Genomic DNA, 13,155 nt, shown 5'->3' with positions numbered 1-13,155 from the left:
TTAGAAAATTTAAAAAGGGAAATGGATAGGTTAAAGTTAGATATAGGGGGAATTAGTGAAGTTCGGTCGCAGGAGGAACAAGACTTTTGGTCAGGTGAATACAGGGTTATAAACAAAATCAAATAGGGGTAATGTAGGAGTAGGTTTAATAATGAATAAAAAAAATAGGAATGCTGGTAAGCTAGTACAAACAGCATAGTGAACGCATTATTGTGGCCAAGATAGACACGAAGCCCATGCCTACTACAGTAGTACAAGTTTATATTCCAACTAGCTCTGCAGATGATGAAGAAATTGATGAAATCTATGATGAGATAAAAGAAATTATTCAGGTAGTGAAGGGAGATGAATATTTAATAGTCATGGGTGACTGGAATTTGAGAGTAGGAAAAGGGAGAGAAGGAAACATAGTGGGTGAATATGGATTGGGGGAGAGAAATGAAAGAGGAAGCCGTCTGGTAGAATTTTGCACAGAGCATAACTTAATCATAGCTAACACTTGGTTCAAGAATCATGAAAGAAGGTTGTATAAATGGAAGAATCCTGGATATACTAGAAGGTATCAGATAGATTATATAATGGTAAGACAGAAATTTAGGAACCAGGTTTTAAATTGTAAGACATTTCCAGGGGCAGATGTGGACTCTGACCACAATCTATTGGTTATGAACTGTAGATTAAAATGGAAGAAACTGCAAAAAGGTGGTAATTTAAGGAGATGGGACCTGGGTAAACTGACTGAACCAGGGGTTGTACAGAGTTTCAGGGAGAGCATAAGGGAACAATTGTAAGGAATGGGGAAAGAAATACAGTAGAAGAAGAATGGGTAGTTTTGAGGGATGAAATAGTGATGGGTAGTTTTGAGGGATGAAATAGTGAGGGCAGCAGAGGATCAAGTAGGTGAAAACATGAGGGTTAGTAGAAATCCTTGGGTAACAGAAGATATATTGAATTTAATTGATGAAAGGAGAAAATATAAAAATGCAGTAAATGAAGCAGGCAAAAAGAAATACAAACGTCTCAAAAATGAGACCGACAGGAAGTGCAAAATGGCTAAGCAGGGATGGCTAGAGGAGAAATGTAAGGATGTAGAGGCTTATCTCACTAGGGGTAATCTAGATACTGCCTACAGGAAAATTAAAGAGACCCTTGGAGAAAAGAGAGCCACTTGTATGAATATCAAGAGCTCAGATGGAAACCCAGTTCTAAGCAAGGAAGGGGAAAAGCAGAAAAGTGGAAGGAGTATATAGAGGGTCTATACAAGAGCGATGTACTTGAGGACAATATTATGGAAATGGAAGAGGATGTAGATGAAGATGAAATGGGATATAAGATACTGCGTGAAGAGTTTGACACAGCACTGAAAGACCTGAGTCGAAACAAGACTCCGGGAGTAGACAACATTCCATTAGAACTACTGACAGCCTTGGGAGAGCCAGTCCTGACAAAACTCTACCATCTGGTGAGCAACATGTATGAGACAGGCGATATTCCTTCAGACTTCAAGAAGAATATAACAATTCCAATCCCAAAGAAAGCAGGTGTTGACAGATGTGAAAATTACCAAACTATCAGTTTAATAAGTCACAATTGCAAAATACTAACGTGAATTCTTTACAGATGAATGGAAAAACTGGTAGAAGCTGACCTCAGGGAAGATCAGTTTGGATTCCGTAGAAATGTTGGAACACGTGAGTCAGTACTGACCTTACAAATTACCTTAGAAGAAAGATTAAGGAAAGGCAAACCTACGTTTCTAGCATTTGTAGACTTAGAGAAAGCTTTTGACAATGTTGACTGGAATACTCTCTTTCAGATTCTAAAGGTGGCAGGGCTAAAATACAGGGAGCGAAAGGCTATTTACAATTTGTACAGAAACCAGATGGCAGTTATAAGAGCCGAGGGGCACGAAAGGGAAGCAGTGGTTGGGAAGGGAGTGAGACAGGGCTGTAGCCTCTCCCCGATGCTATTCAAGCTGTATATTGAGCAAGCAATAAAGGGAACAAAAGTTCGGAGTAGGTATTAAAATCCATGGAGAAGAAATAAAAACTTTGAAGTTTGCTGATGACATTGTAATTCTGTCAGAGACAGCAAAGGACCTCGAAGAACAGCTGAATGGAATGGACAGTGTCTTGAAAGGAGGATATAAGATGAACATCAACAAAAGCAAAACGAGGATAATGGAATGTAGTTGAATTAAGTCGGATGATGCTGAGGGAATTAGATTAGGAAATGAGACACTTAAAGTAGTAAAGGAGTTTTGCTATTTGGGGAGCAAAATAACTGATGATGGTAGAGTAGAGAGGACATAAAATGTAGACCGGCAATGGCAAGGAAAGCATTTCTGAAGAAGAGAAATTTGTTAACATCGGGTATAGATTTAAGTGTCAGGAAGTCGTTTCTGAAAGTATTTGTATGGAGTGTAGCCATGTATGGAAGTGAAACGTGGACGATAAATAGTTTGGACAAGAAGAGAATAGAAGCTTTCAAAATGTGGTGCTACAGAAGAATGCTGAAGATTAGATGGGTAGATCACATAACTAATGATGAAGTATTGAATAGAATTTGGGTAGAAGAGGAGTTTGTGGCACAACTTGCAAGAAGAAGGGACCAGTTGGTAGGACATGTTCTGAGGCATCAGGGGATCACAAATTTAGCATTGGAGGCCAACGTGGAGGGTAAAAATTGTAGAGGGAGACCAAGAGATGAATACACTAAGCAGATTCAGAAGGATGTAGGTTGCAGTAAGTACTGGGAGATGAAGAAGCTTGCACAGGATAGATAGCATGGAGAGCTGCATCAAACCAGCCTCAGGACTGAAGACCACAACCACAACAACAACAAAAACAACATTTGAAATAGTAATGAACATGAAAAGTGACAATGAAACCATAATACTAGCAGAACTTCCATTGGCGCCATGATGTGATAGTGTTACAATGTATTTTTTTTATTCATCAATGCCTCCATACTCACAGTTCCAAATATCTCTCCACAAATATAGCACTCTTACATTAATACCATTCATGACATTATATCCTTACATTCTCAATTAAATTCAGTCCTAGCTTACAGACAGAGTGTTTAGGATAAGTGTTATAAGCCCTGTGTTATAAGACCTCAGGGGCTCAGCACTTATTTTTTGGGTAGAGGCTTGACAACCTGGGAGTTCCTGAGCTGGGGAGTGGTAAATGTCACCAATCCACTGTCACCGTAAGCTCTGGGAATGCTTCAGAGACCACCATGTGGAGCACTAGGGGGAACACTGTGTGTCACAGGGAGCAAAGGTCATTGCTTGACCACCCGGATTGTGAGGGTAGTAGAAGCCTCTAAAAAAAAGAAAACTTAATCTCAAGGTGTGCTGCATGCTGATGACAAGCATGGCTGTTAAGGTGGAACAGTCATTAGCAGGCAAGCTATCAGGAACCTGCTGCATCTCAGTTGTACAAGGCTTACCTAGGCATGTGGGGCTCTGTCTAGGTGGACTTTTGTTTTCCTAGCTGCTCATGGGACCTTGACCGATCCTTTGAAATTTTCTCTTCCTCCTCCCAGAAGGAAAGGTGGGCTGCTGGAAGCCACTAACACCTGATCAAACAAGAGAGCTGTGGTAGCCAGTCCTCCAGTTAATAACAGAAGGCATGCTTGTTATCAGAAATGTGTTTATAATAGTTAAATGGTAAGAGGATAGCTTTGATAAATTTTTTCGATTTTATATACAATAAGGTTTATGGGACATTGCTGGAACCTTAAAATCTGTCAAACACTTGCAAAATGGGAAAAATGTAGTTCCTAACGAGTGAAGGACCTCCAGAAAGCTCATGGCCTTGGGGAGTATGCAACTGAAACTGAACTGCACAACACCTTGGATTACAGCAAAGGTGTTGTGACTTGCCAGGATCTAGTTGCCATTCCCTGAGAAGAACTGAAATCTGAGCAGTGCCAGGAAGACACTGTTGATGTGCAAAACATTATGAAAAGGGTGGATGGTGATCTTGTCAAATCAGACTTTCTTACAGTTATATTTAGCAGTATAAAACTTTCAGAGCATGTCACAGCAGGTTTCCTTTGCCTAAGCATATGGCCTTATTTACTGAACCCAGTGTGCTCTTTTAAATCCCAACACTTCAGGCACTCTTGGTTGTAAGAGGGAAACGACTTGTGGCAAATGTGGTAAAGCCACTCATGAGGGGAGTTGGTTGTTCTGCTCCTCCAAAGTGTGTCAACTGCTCTGGAGATTACCTTGTCCAGAGTAGGGATTGCAGTGTCTTTCTTGAAGAATGGAAGATTCAGGAGATAAAGATGACAAAGCACATACCATATGGTGAAGCCAAAAAGATATATAAGGCCATGCAACCACTCATGTTTGCTCCCTAGTTTGCTTCCGTTCTCAAACGACATGTCCAAATAACCGATGACGCTACACAAACAGAAATTGCTAGTTTGTCAATGCACTTGTGCTGCTGCAATTACTTCAAAGCCTGCACCTCCCTCCAGAACTTCAGAAGAGGTCACAGTTCTGAGATTGTGGAACTTCCTGCCCCTCAACAGATCCAGTCTTGTCCACCATCCAGTGCTCCCACTACCACTTCCATGGTTGTGGCTCTGAAGCCTCCTCAGATAAAAAAATCAAAGACGAAGGCAAAGAACTGGGAAGTATGCCATCCAGTGATGTTGACATAATCCTCTCCAATGTCTCTCTGGAATCTTGTTCAGAGGTGATGGATCTTGGTATTGGACTGGGGAATCATCTCGCCACAAGACTGAGCCTCCACACATTGCGGGCTCCCCTCCCCGGCAGAAAGTCAGGATGAAAGTGCAACTCCCTTGATAGATGGCTCCCGTCCTATAGCAGAGTGGGTTGAGAATACGTGTGGAGGAACTGCAACTCCTAACACACGAACACACCCATGCTTGTGTTTTCAGGAAACACATTTTAAAGTGCCCAATGCCCGTGTACTATGGGGCTGTACGCTCTTTTGCAAGGATGAGCTGACTGGGAAAAGGACAAGGGAGGAGTCAATGTGTTTGTCAACAATGCACACCATTCCTCTGCTCTCCCCTTGGCTAATAATCTGCAAGCAATTCAGGTGTGTCAGTGGATCACTGTTAACTTATTGTAGCTACCTCCACAAGGTGCAATAGACTCTGAGGCTCTTACAGACCTTATGGAACAACTCCCCCGACCATTTCTCCTACTGGGAGACTTCAATGCCCATCATGTCTTGTGAGGATTGAGCTCCATTTGCTCTTAGGGTTGGGTTTTCGAGAGTCTCGTGACATCTCATGAGCTGTGCTTCCTCAGCACAGGTACTCCCACTCATTTCTGTGCTGCTACTGGGTACTCAACCACTCACCTCTCTTTCAGCTTTTGGTACTCACAGATTCTGTTCAATGGGAAGTCACTGACGACCTTCATTCCAGTGATCACTTCCCACTCCACATTCACCTGCTGGATGGAACATCACCCAAAGAGAAGCCACCAAAATGGAGGGTCAGCTGGGTTAACTGGATGCTGTTCAGCCAGCTGGCTGTGTCTGAACACTATGATGGTGTCCAGGAACGGGTGGACCACATTACATGAGTGATCCATCATGCCACTGACTCATACATTCCAAAGTCCTCAGGTCATCTTAGAAGGTGTCCTGTACCTTGGTGGACCACTGAGTACCGCTCAGCAATCTGGGACTGGCATGCAGCTCTTCGACAGTTTAAGCACTGCCCAACAGCAGAAAACCTCACAGCATTTTGGGTCGTGAGAGTCAATACCCAATGTGTAATCAAGGAGAGCAAGAAACGGTCACGGCAAGCATTCCTGGAATCCACCAACCATTCCATTTACTCTAAAAAAATATGGGCAGCCATTAGAAGGGCTTCTGGTAAACACAGTCATTTACCAATAACAGCAGTGCTGAAACAGTGGTGTCTCCAAACAACACCCAGAGACATGGCTCAGACAATGGCAGAGCATTTTGAAATGACTACTGCCAATGTCAGCCAGGATGCAGCTATTCACTGCTACCATCCAACTGCAGAGAGGGGCAAGCAGCACTTCAGCTCCAACACTTTTGCATCTTACAGCTACCCCTTTCTCCATGGCCTTTAAATATGACTGCTTGTGTCTGTTTATGTGTGGATGAATATGTGTGTGTGTGTGTGTGTGTGTGTGTGTGTGTGTGTGTGTGTGTGTGTGTGTGTGTGTGTGTGTGTGTGTGTGCGCGAGTGTATACCTGTCCTTTTTTCCCCCTAAGGTAAGTCTTTCCGCTCCCGGGATTGGAATGACTCCTTACCCTCTCCCTTAAAACCCACATCCTTTTGTCTTTCCCTCTCCTTCCCTCTTTCCTGATGAAGCAACAATTGGTTGCGAAAGCTTGAAATTTTGTGTGTGTGTTTGTGTGTTTTTTTTATTGTGTCTATCTACCAGTGCTTTCCCATTTGGTAAGTCATGGAATCTTTGTTTTTAATATATTTTTCCCATGTAGAATGTTTCTTTCTATTTTAATCTAATACTTCGATGAATTCAAATGTGGACACCATTAATACACTGAAGATCTGGAAAGCAGTATCTTGTCATATCCCCTTTTCATCTACATCCAGTTCCTCTTCCCCTTCCATAATACTGTCTTCAAGTTTCTTCCCTTAATACAGCCCTTCTATGCATTTCTTCCACATTTCAGCCAGTCTTTCTTTGCATTGTGCTGACTTGCCACTGAGCTCTTGATATTCATACAGCTATTTCATCTCATATTGTAGTTCAAGAGGGCACAGAAAAACTGACATTAACACTTGAGAGATGTTAATAAAAGAAGCTAATTGAGTACGACAGATTTTTCTCTCTCTTTTTATCCCTGTATGATACACAACACTTCACAATCCACACAAGATTAATATTAGCTTATCATTATCTGGCACTGACTTCAGTGACCACATCACCTTTTCCTTTGTCGCAGTGATTAAAATTAAGAGGCAAAGTAATGTGCATAACCTGTTTTGAATCATAAATAAGTATGGAAAAACGTGCAGAAATCTTGTGCATGCTCCAGTGTACTATACCAATTTATATCAATTTGGGATTTACTTTCAACAGGAAACTATTCCTCTGCCCTCCCTCTGTGTAATACCTTCATTCAGAAACCATATTAGCAGGCAGAAGAACAACTATTTCAATACATTAATGTATCCCATCAACTATTTCAGTACATTAGTGTATCCCATCAAATTTTCCTATGTGCATCAAGATTTTTTTCTTTGTAGACAGTGACTCATTTTATGTGAGTATGCATATGCACCCCCTCCCCTTTCCCAACTTGTCAATGCTGTGGACTCGTATACAGATAATTACAAGGAATAAACATGAGGAATTGCCAGTGAAGAATAAGAAAGACCGCTACATATGAACTCACTGCCATATAGAGTACCAGTCATTTGTAATTCAGTGATATATATCACATACTAAGGCTCCATGCATAGTGGTCACAACAGTAAGCTTACTTTGTAATCTGCTGCATCTGCAAGTTGTGTCTTCAGGTCTCTGACCTGGGCACGAGATTCTGCCAGCTGTAACTGCAACTTATCTATCTGCTTCAGCAATTTCTTCACCCTGAAAAGATGTTAGAAACATTTGTTTTGTTATGCACAGGAAAAAAATTCACACTAAGAAATACATTCATTTCCCCTGTGAAATTTGCTATGAAACACTTGGTATTGAGTACTTTTTATTGTACCATTACTGCCAAAGAATGTAGTGATGCATGTACATCTGAATTTAGGAAAGAACAAATAATTTATTCCATCATATGTGCTGCATTTTATTTATGACTGGTATGGATAGGATGCAGGAAGCTTTTATGGTTCCTAGTAAAAGCTTTGTAAGCTGCTTTGTACGTAGTTAAGTACAGGCTTCTACAGCTATTACTTCAAGGAAAAAGTAGTTGGTACATGTGCACATGCAAGATGAAGAATCTCATGGCTCAGAAATGTAAGCAGTTTCAGGCTTCATTTAATTATATTTTCCAAACAGTGATGGCAAAGAGAAAAATTCCATGTGGATTACCAAATCTGGTAACAGTCTGACTTATGAAGCAGGAGTGGTATATTTGTTAAAAAAAATTATCCAACTGCATGGTTCAACATATCTATAACACTAAATTAATTAGCATATGTTCAATATCCCTAATCTTATTTTAGAGGGATTCAACACAAGTGACCAGTGTAAATAAATATTTTGCTAGTAGTGCCAGCTTCTAAAATCATTCCATTTTCCAATATTTCACCTAAGGATTGCAATCTCCACACAGACTTCTCACTGTCACGATGAACTGATCACCTTATACACTACTCCTTTGGAAGAGATCTTGAAAATGATGGTGAGGCTAAGCTGGAGGTAAGGAATTCCTGGAAGGTAACATGGCAGTGTTAGGTGGGACAGGGGGGGATCATGGGTAAGATGGTGATGTGACTGGACTGGGAGAGGCAAGGTTTAATATTGGATTTAAATTGGCTTTGATTGTATGAATTGGTAGCAAAACTGTGTTTCCACTGTATTAAGCAGGAGAAGGAGAGTAGGTCTTTGATTAGTCTGTCAGACCAAACTTGGGTGTGGGGCTGAAGGTGAGGCCTTTGGATAGGATTGATTCTTCAGTGGGATCAAGGGTTTTGGTGGATAGAGTGACAACAGCGTTTTGGGATTGTTTAGGTTCTGGGTTTTGTGGGACACGGGGAGGGAGATTTGGGGGATATAGAAGATGTGTTATGTGAGTGGTTTACAGCAGGTAGGACAGGGGCTGATGGATATATAAATATCTCTCATGGTCATGGCCTTGCTGCTATCAAACACTACCTATCGTCCTTCTAACTGTAGATCCACCACCTCATTCCTTACACATATAACTAGTTACATCCTCATACATAACTACTTCTCTCTTCAGGGAGAGATATACAAACAAATCCACAGCATAGCCATGGGCGTGTACCATCTAGAGGAAACCTTCCTAGTTTCTCAAAATGCCAAACCACTCGTTTTGTTCAGGTTTGCTAATGATATCTTCATGGGCTGGCCCTATGACCAAGATACTCTTTCCTCATTCCTCCACAGCCTCAACATCTTCTCTCCCACTTGCTTTATCTGGTCTCCCTTGATTCAATGTGCCACCAGGCTGGACTTTGACCTCCACCTCTTTGATGGGTCCATTCATACCACTACACATGTCAAGCCCACTAACCATCAACAGTATCTTTATTTGGACAGCTGTCATCCCTTCCACACCCATAGATGGCACATCTGCAGTAGTGAGAATTCCCTTGGCCAATCCTTTCACTACCTCCAAAATCAGGCTGCAAAGGAGCTCCCCTCTCATCACCCAATGTCTTCACAGATGAGATCAACTGAATGGAGTGATTCCCAGGCATCCATCTATTGTGATTCATACATCACTACAAAGTGAAGAAGAATTAAAAACCTTTCTGAAACATGAACATTCTCCTTTTCCAGCGTCTCTATTCTCACAAAAAAAGGTATGCGAAAAGGAACAAAATCTTCATTCTACAACATCTTTGTTCCAGTGAAGGATGCGAACTCAAATGCACCAAATAAACTTTTTTGCTGTTGATGGAGGGTACCTTATACACTAAGTAACTTGGCCACAAAATCTTTCCTTCAAATCAATAACCCAAAGTTATGTTTCTTGTTTCTTATCTGCAACATTTTGGATCTCAATTTCCTATTGTATTTGATAGGTACCCAAGTGAGGGAGAGAAACATAGCAAAAAGAGAGCCGAGAGAATTTGAAGGTCTAGAAAACATTCTTCACTTGAAGTTGTAGTTGAATCAGAGATGGTAAACCAAGTCCCTCAGGAAAGATTTTTGTACAATTAACAAAACAAGAATCTCTTGATCACATTTCTTAGAAAGGAATTTTTAGGCTGTAGCATTGAGGTTGACCAGGCACAAGAAGTTAGGATTATAACTGTAACATCTGTCATTTCAAGAACCAAGGATTTTGGAAGTGTGGTCATAGTGGAGGAAGATGTTGACCTCCTTGTGCTCATGGCTGGTTTAGGACAAGACTTCGAAAACATATTTTTTCAAAAGCCAGGAAAAGGAAGTGAGAAGACAAGTGGTTTTGCACTGTATCCTACAAGTGTAACGCTGAAGATCTTCCATTCAGTCATGCCGTTAGTGGATATAATATAACATCATCTTTTTTCGGTCAAGGAAAAATGAAACTTACAAGGAAACCTCCCCATCGCACCCCCCTCAGATTTAGTTATAAGTTGCCACAGTGGATAGACCTTGAAAAACTGAACACAGATCAATAGAGAAAACAGGAAGAAGTTGTGTGGAACTATGAAAAAATAAGCAAAATATACAAAATGATTAGTCCATGCACAGCATAGGCAACATCAAGGTTACAGAGAGCCATGAGTGCCGTGGTCCCGTGGTTAGCGTCAGCAGCTGCAGAAGGAGAGGTTCTTGGTTCAAGTCTTCCTTCGAGCGAAAATTTTAATTTTTTATTTTCAGACAATTATCAAAGTTCAGGCACTCACACATAATCAGCTTTGCTCTCCAAAATTCCAGGACATGTTCAGATTTGCTTGGACATATGCAGGATTTGACGATCTACACTCGGAAAAATTTGAAAACGTGAAAACATATGTTTTGACAGAGCACAGGGAAAAGTGTGCGACTGTGAGACTTTTGGATTCATTTGTTGCAGTTTATGTGACAAACTCTTATGTTTTCATCACTTTTTTGGGAGTAATTATCACATCCACAAGAAAACCTAAATCGGGCAACGTATAAGAATCTTTTTACCCATTCGCCAAGTGTATAAGTTAGGTGGGTCGACAACATATTCCTGTCATGTGATGCACATGCCGTCACCAGTGTCGTATAGAATATATCAGACGTGTTTTCCTGTGGAGGAATCAGTTGACCTATGACCTTGCGATCAAATGTTTTCAGTTCCCATTGGAGAGGCACGTCCTTTCATCTACGAATCGCACGGTTTTGCGGTGCAGTTGCAAAACACAGACACTAAACTTATTACAGTGAACAGAGACGTCAATGAAAGAACGGACAGGTCATAACTTTGCGAAAATAAAGAAAACTTTTCACTCGTGGGGAGATTTGAAGCAAGGACCTCGCGTTCCGCAGCTGCTCATGCTAACCAGGAGACCACGGCGCTCCTGAGATCGCACTGTCCTTGATGTTGCTTATCTTCGCGTGGACTACTCAGTTTGTATATTTTGCTTATTTTTTTCATAGTTTCACACAACTTCTTCCTGTTTTCTCGATTGATCTGAGTTCAGTTTTTCAAGGCCTCTCCACTGTGCCAACTTAAAACTAAATCTGAGGGGGGTGCGATGGGGAGGTTCCCTTGTTAGTAACATCATTAAGAAATGTGACACCTAAACTCAGCACTTGGCACATTCAAGAAGCCAGACACTACCTGTAAAAAAACAATAACAGTTAGAGATTGCCTTCTTTCTTTATTTCTTCATTTGGTGTCCTTGGTGTTGATGTACTGCGTTGTGATACTAGCTGAAAAAATAGGGGGTGTAAGTGCAGTACTGTCTTCTGTAAATGATGTAGCCAACAAGTACACATTTGCATTTCACAGTTGTTTACTTTCACTTTTCACAACCCCCCATATACACATCTAATATGGCCAGTGCACTATTGTTTTCACTTTCCATAAGCCTCATTAATAGTTTGCAGGCAAACCTCCACATACTGCTACTATTGAACATCTACGAGCACTAAAAACCTAACCACGAAGTTCACAGTTCTTGAAGAATAGCAAGGTACGTATGGAGTAGACACTGTCATTGTTTTAGCACACGGTCTAATTATATAACACTTATTTCACAGTTAAGTTGAAGTATTGTTGTCGTTCTAACCAACACAGGTTTCTCGTCTGAAACTCGGCCGTGGACTGACTGTCTTGTGACAAAAAACAGGCCCTTATACATCCTCACAATAATAGGGGCTGAAACTACACATTGTTCGAAGTTAAATTTATGGAAATTACAATTAAAACTTAATTCATTAAATTAACTGAATGCATCAAAAAATTCCATCTTTTTAACAGTTTCTTCTACTACACGAGTCAGCCTGAATTATTTGTTTAAATCGTGAAATTAACAAATATAGTTATGCAAACAATACTTTTGACAAAACTGTTAATTACTTTGGAATTAATTAAGGGTTGGCTTTGCTAACATGTTTTTGAATAGAGCCAAATAGATCCTTTAAGAATCCTGTTAGTTGTTCCTCCTAATGTTTATAATTAGTACAGAATTTATATTTGTTTATAAATCAACATTAGAATTTAAGTTACGAAACAATTACTGATTTCGCCCTATAATGAAAGTATTGACTACGAATGGTCAAAGTAAATTAGGAAATCAATTACATACACAAAATTAAGGACAAAATTAGATCTGGTGTTATATTCTTTAAGACTCAGGGCCAACCTTTCTCTTTTATGAAAATGCTGATTATATGTTAATGGCAATTAGTTCAAAAATGGAAAAAAATGAATTTTAAGGATGCAGATGACAAAACCAGAGGGGAAGTAAAAATATCCCAGCTTGCTTTGTCACAAGAACAGTTTATCATCACATTGTATAGTGGAGATGTTAGCTGTTCCCAAACATCAGAAGATCTGTGGCACTAACTATTCACCAAATCTGCCACAAAAAGCAAATAGTATCTTGTAAGGTTGCCACCCACAAAAGAACGTTGCTTAAAATAATTCATTACAGTGTTACCAGCAAGTCTAAAATTGGATGGGAAACTGAAAACCTCCCGAGAAATAGGCTGGACTCACAGTAATCATGGTCTGAGGCCTGTTGTAATGAACCACAATCCAGAACCTGAGTCAGTTCTTCGTGTTGTTTGGTTCTCACGTAAGTTGAGCTGTGGCAGAGCATGCTCCTGCAGAAAAGCATGTTTGAAATGTTCTTCCATGTGCAGGAACAGTAGGGGCCTCAACTGTGAAAACATGCCAAAATTTTTGTATGAAGAATGTAAAGAAGAACATTATGAAAAGGATAGATTGCTACTCACCATAAAGATGACACACTGAGTTGCAGATAGGCACAATGAAAAGACTGTTACACACAGAGCTTTTGACCACATCCTTCTCCAAAAAA

At 40.5% G+C, this 13,155-nt stretch overlaps 1 protein-coding gene across 1 annotated transcript in view; it reads right to left on the bottom strand.

Moving 5' to 3' along the window:
* The window catches only part of LOC124803439 (coiled-coil domain-containing protein 170), a 424,326-nt gene that overhangs the window by 39,129 nt on the left and 372,042 nt on the right, over positions 1–13,155 (bottom strand). Inside the window, exon 13 of the mRNA XM_047264624.1 lies at positions 7,489–7,597. Within this exon, the coding sequence (XP_047120580.1) occupies positions 7,489–7,597 (109 nt within the window). The remainder of the gene's footprint in view (positions 1–7,488; positions 7,598–13,155) is intronic.

Source organism: Schistocerca piceifrons, chromosome 6, assembly GCF_021461385.2.
Source record: "Schistocerca piceifrons isolate TAMUIC-IGC-003096 chromosome 6, iqSchPice1.1, whole genome shotgun sequence".
Taxonomy (NCBI): Eukaryota; Metazoa; Arthropoda; class Insecta; order Orthoptera; family Acrididae; genus Schistocerca; species Schistocerca piceifrons.
Note: the sequence above shows the minus strand (reverse complement) of the source record. Positions and strands in the feature narration are given on the sequence as shown.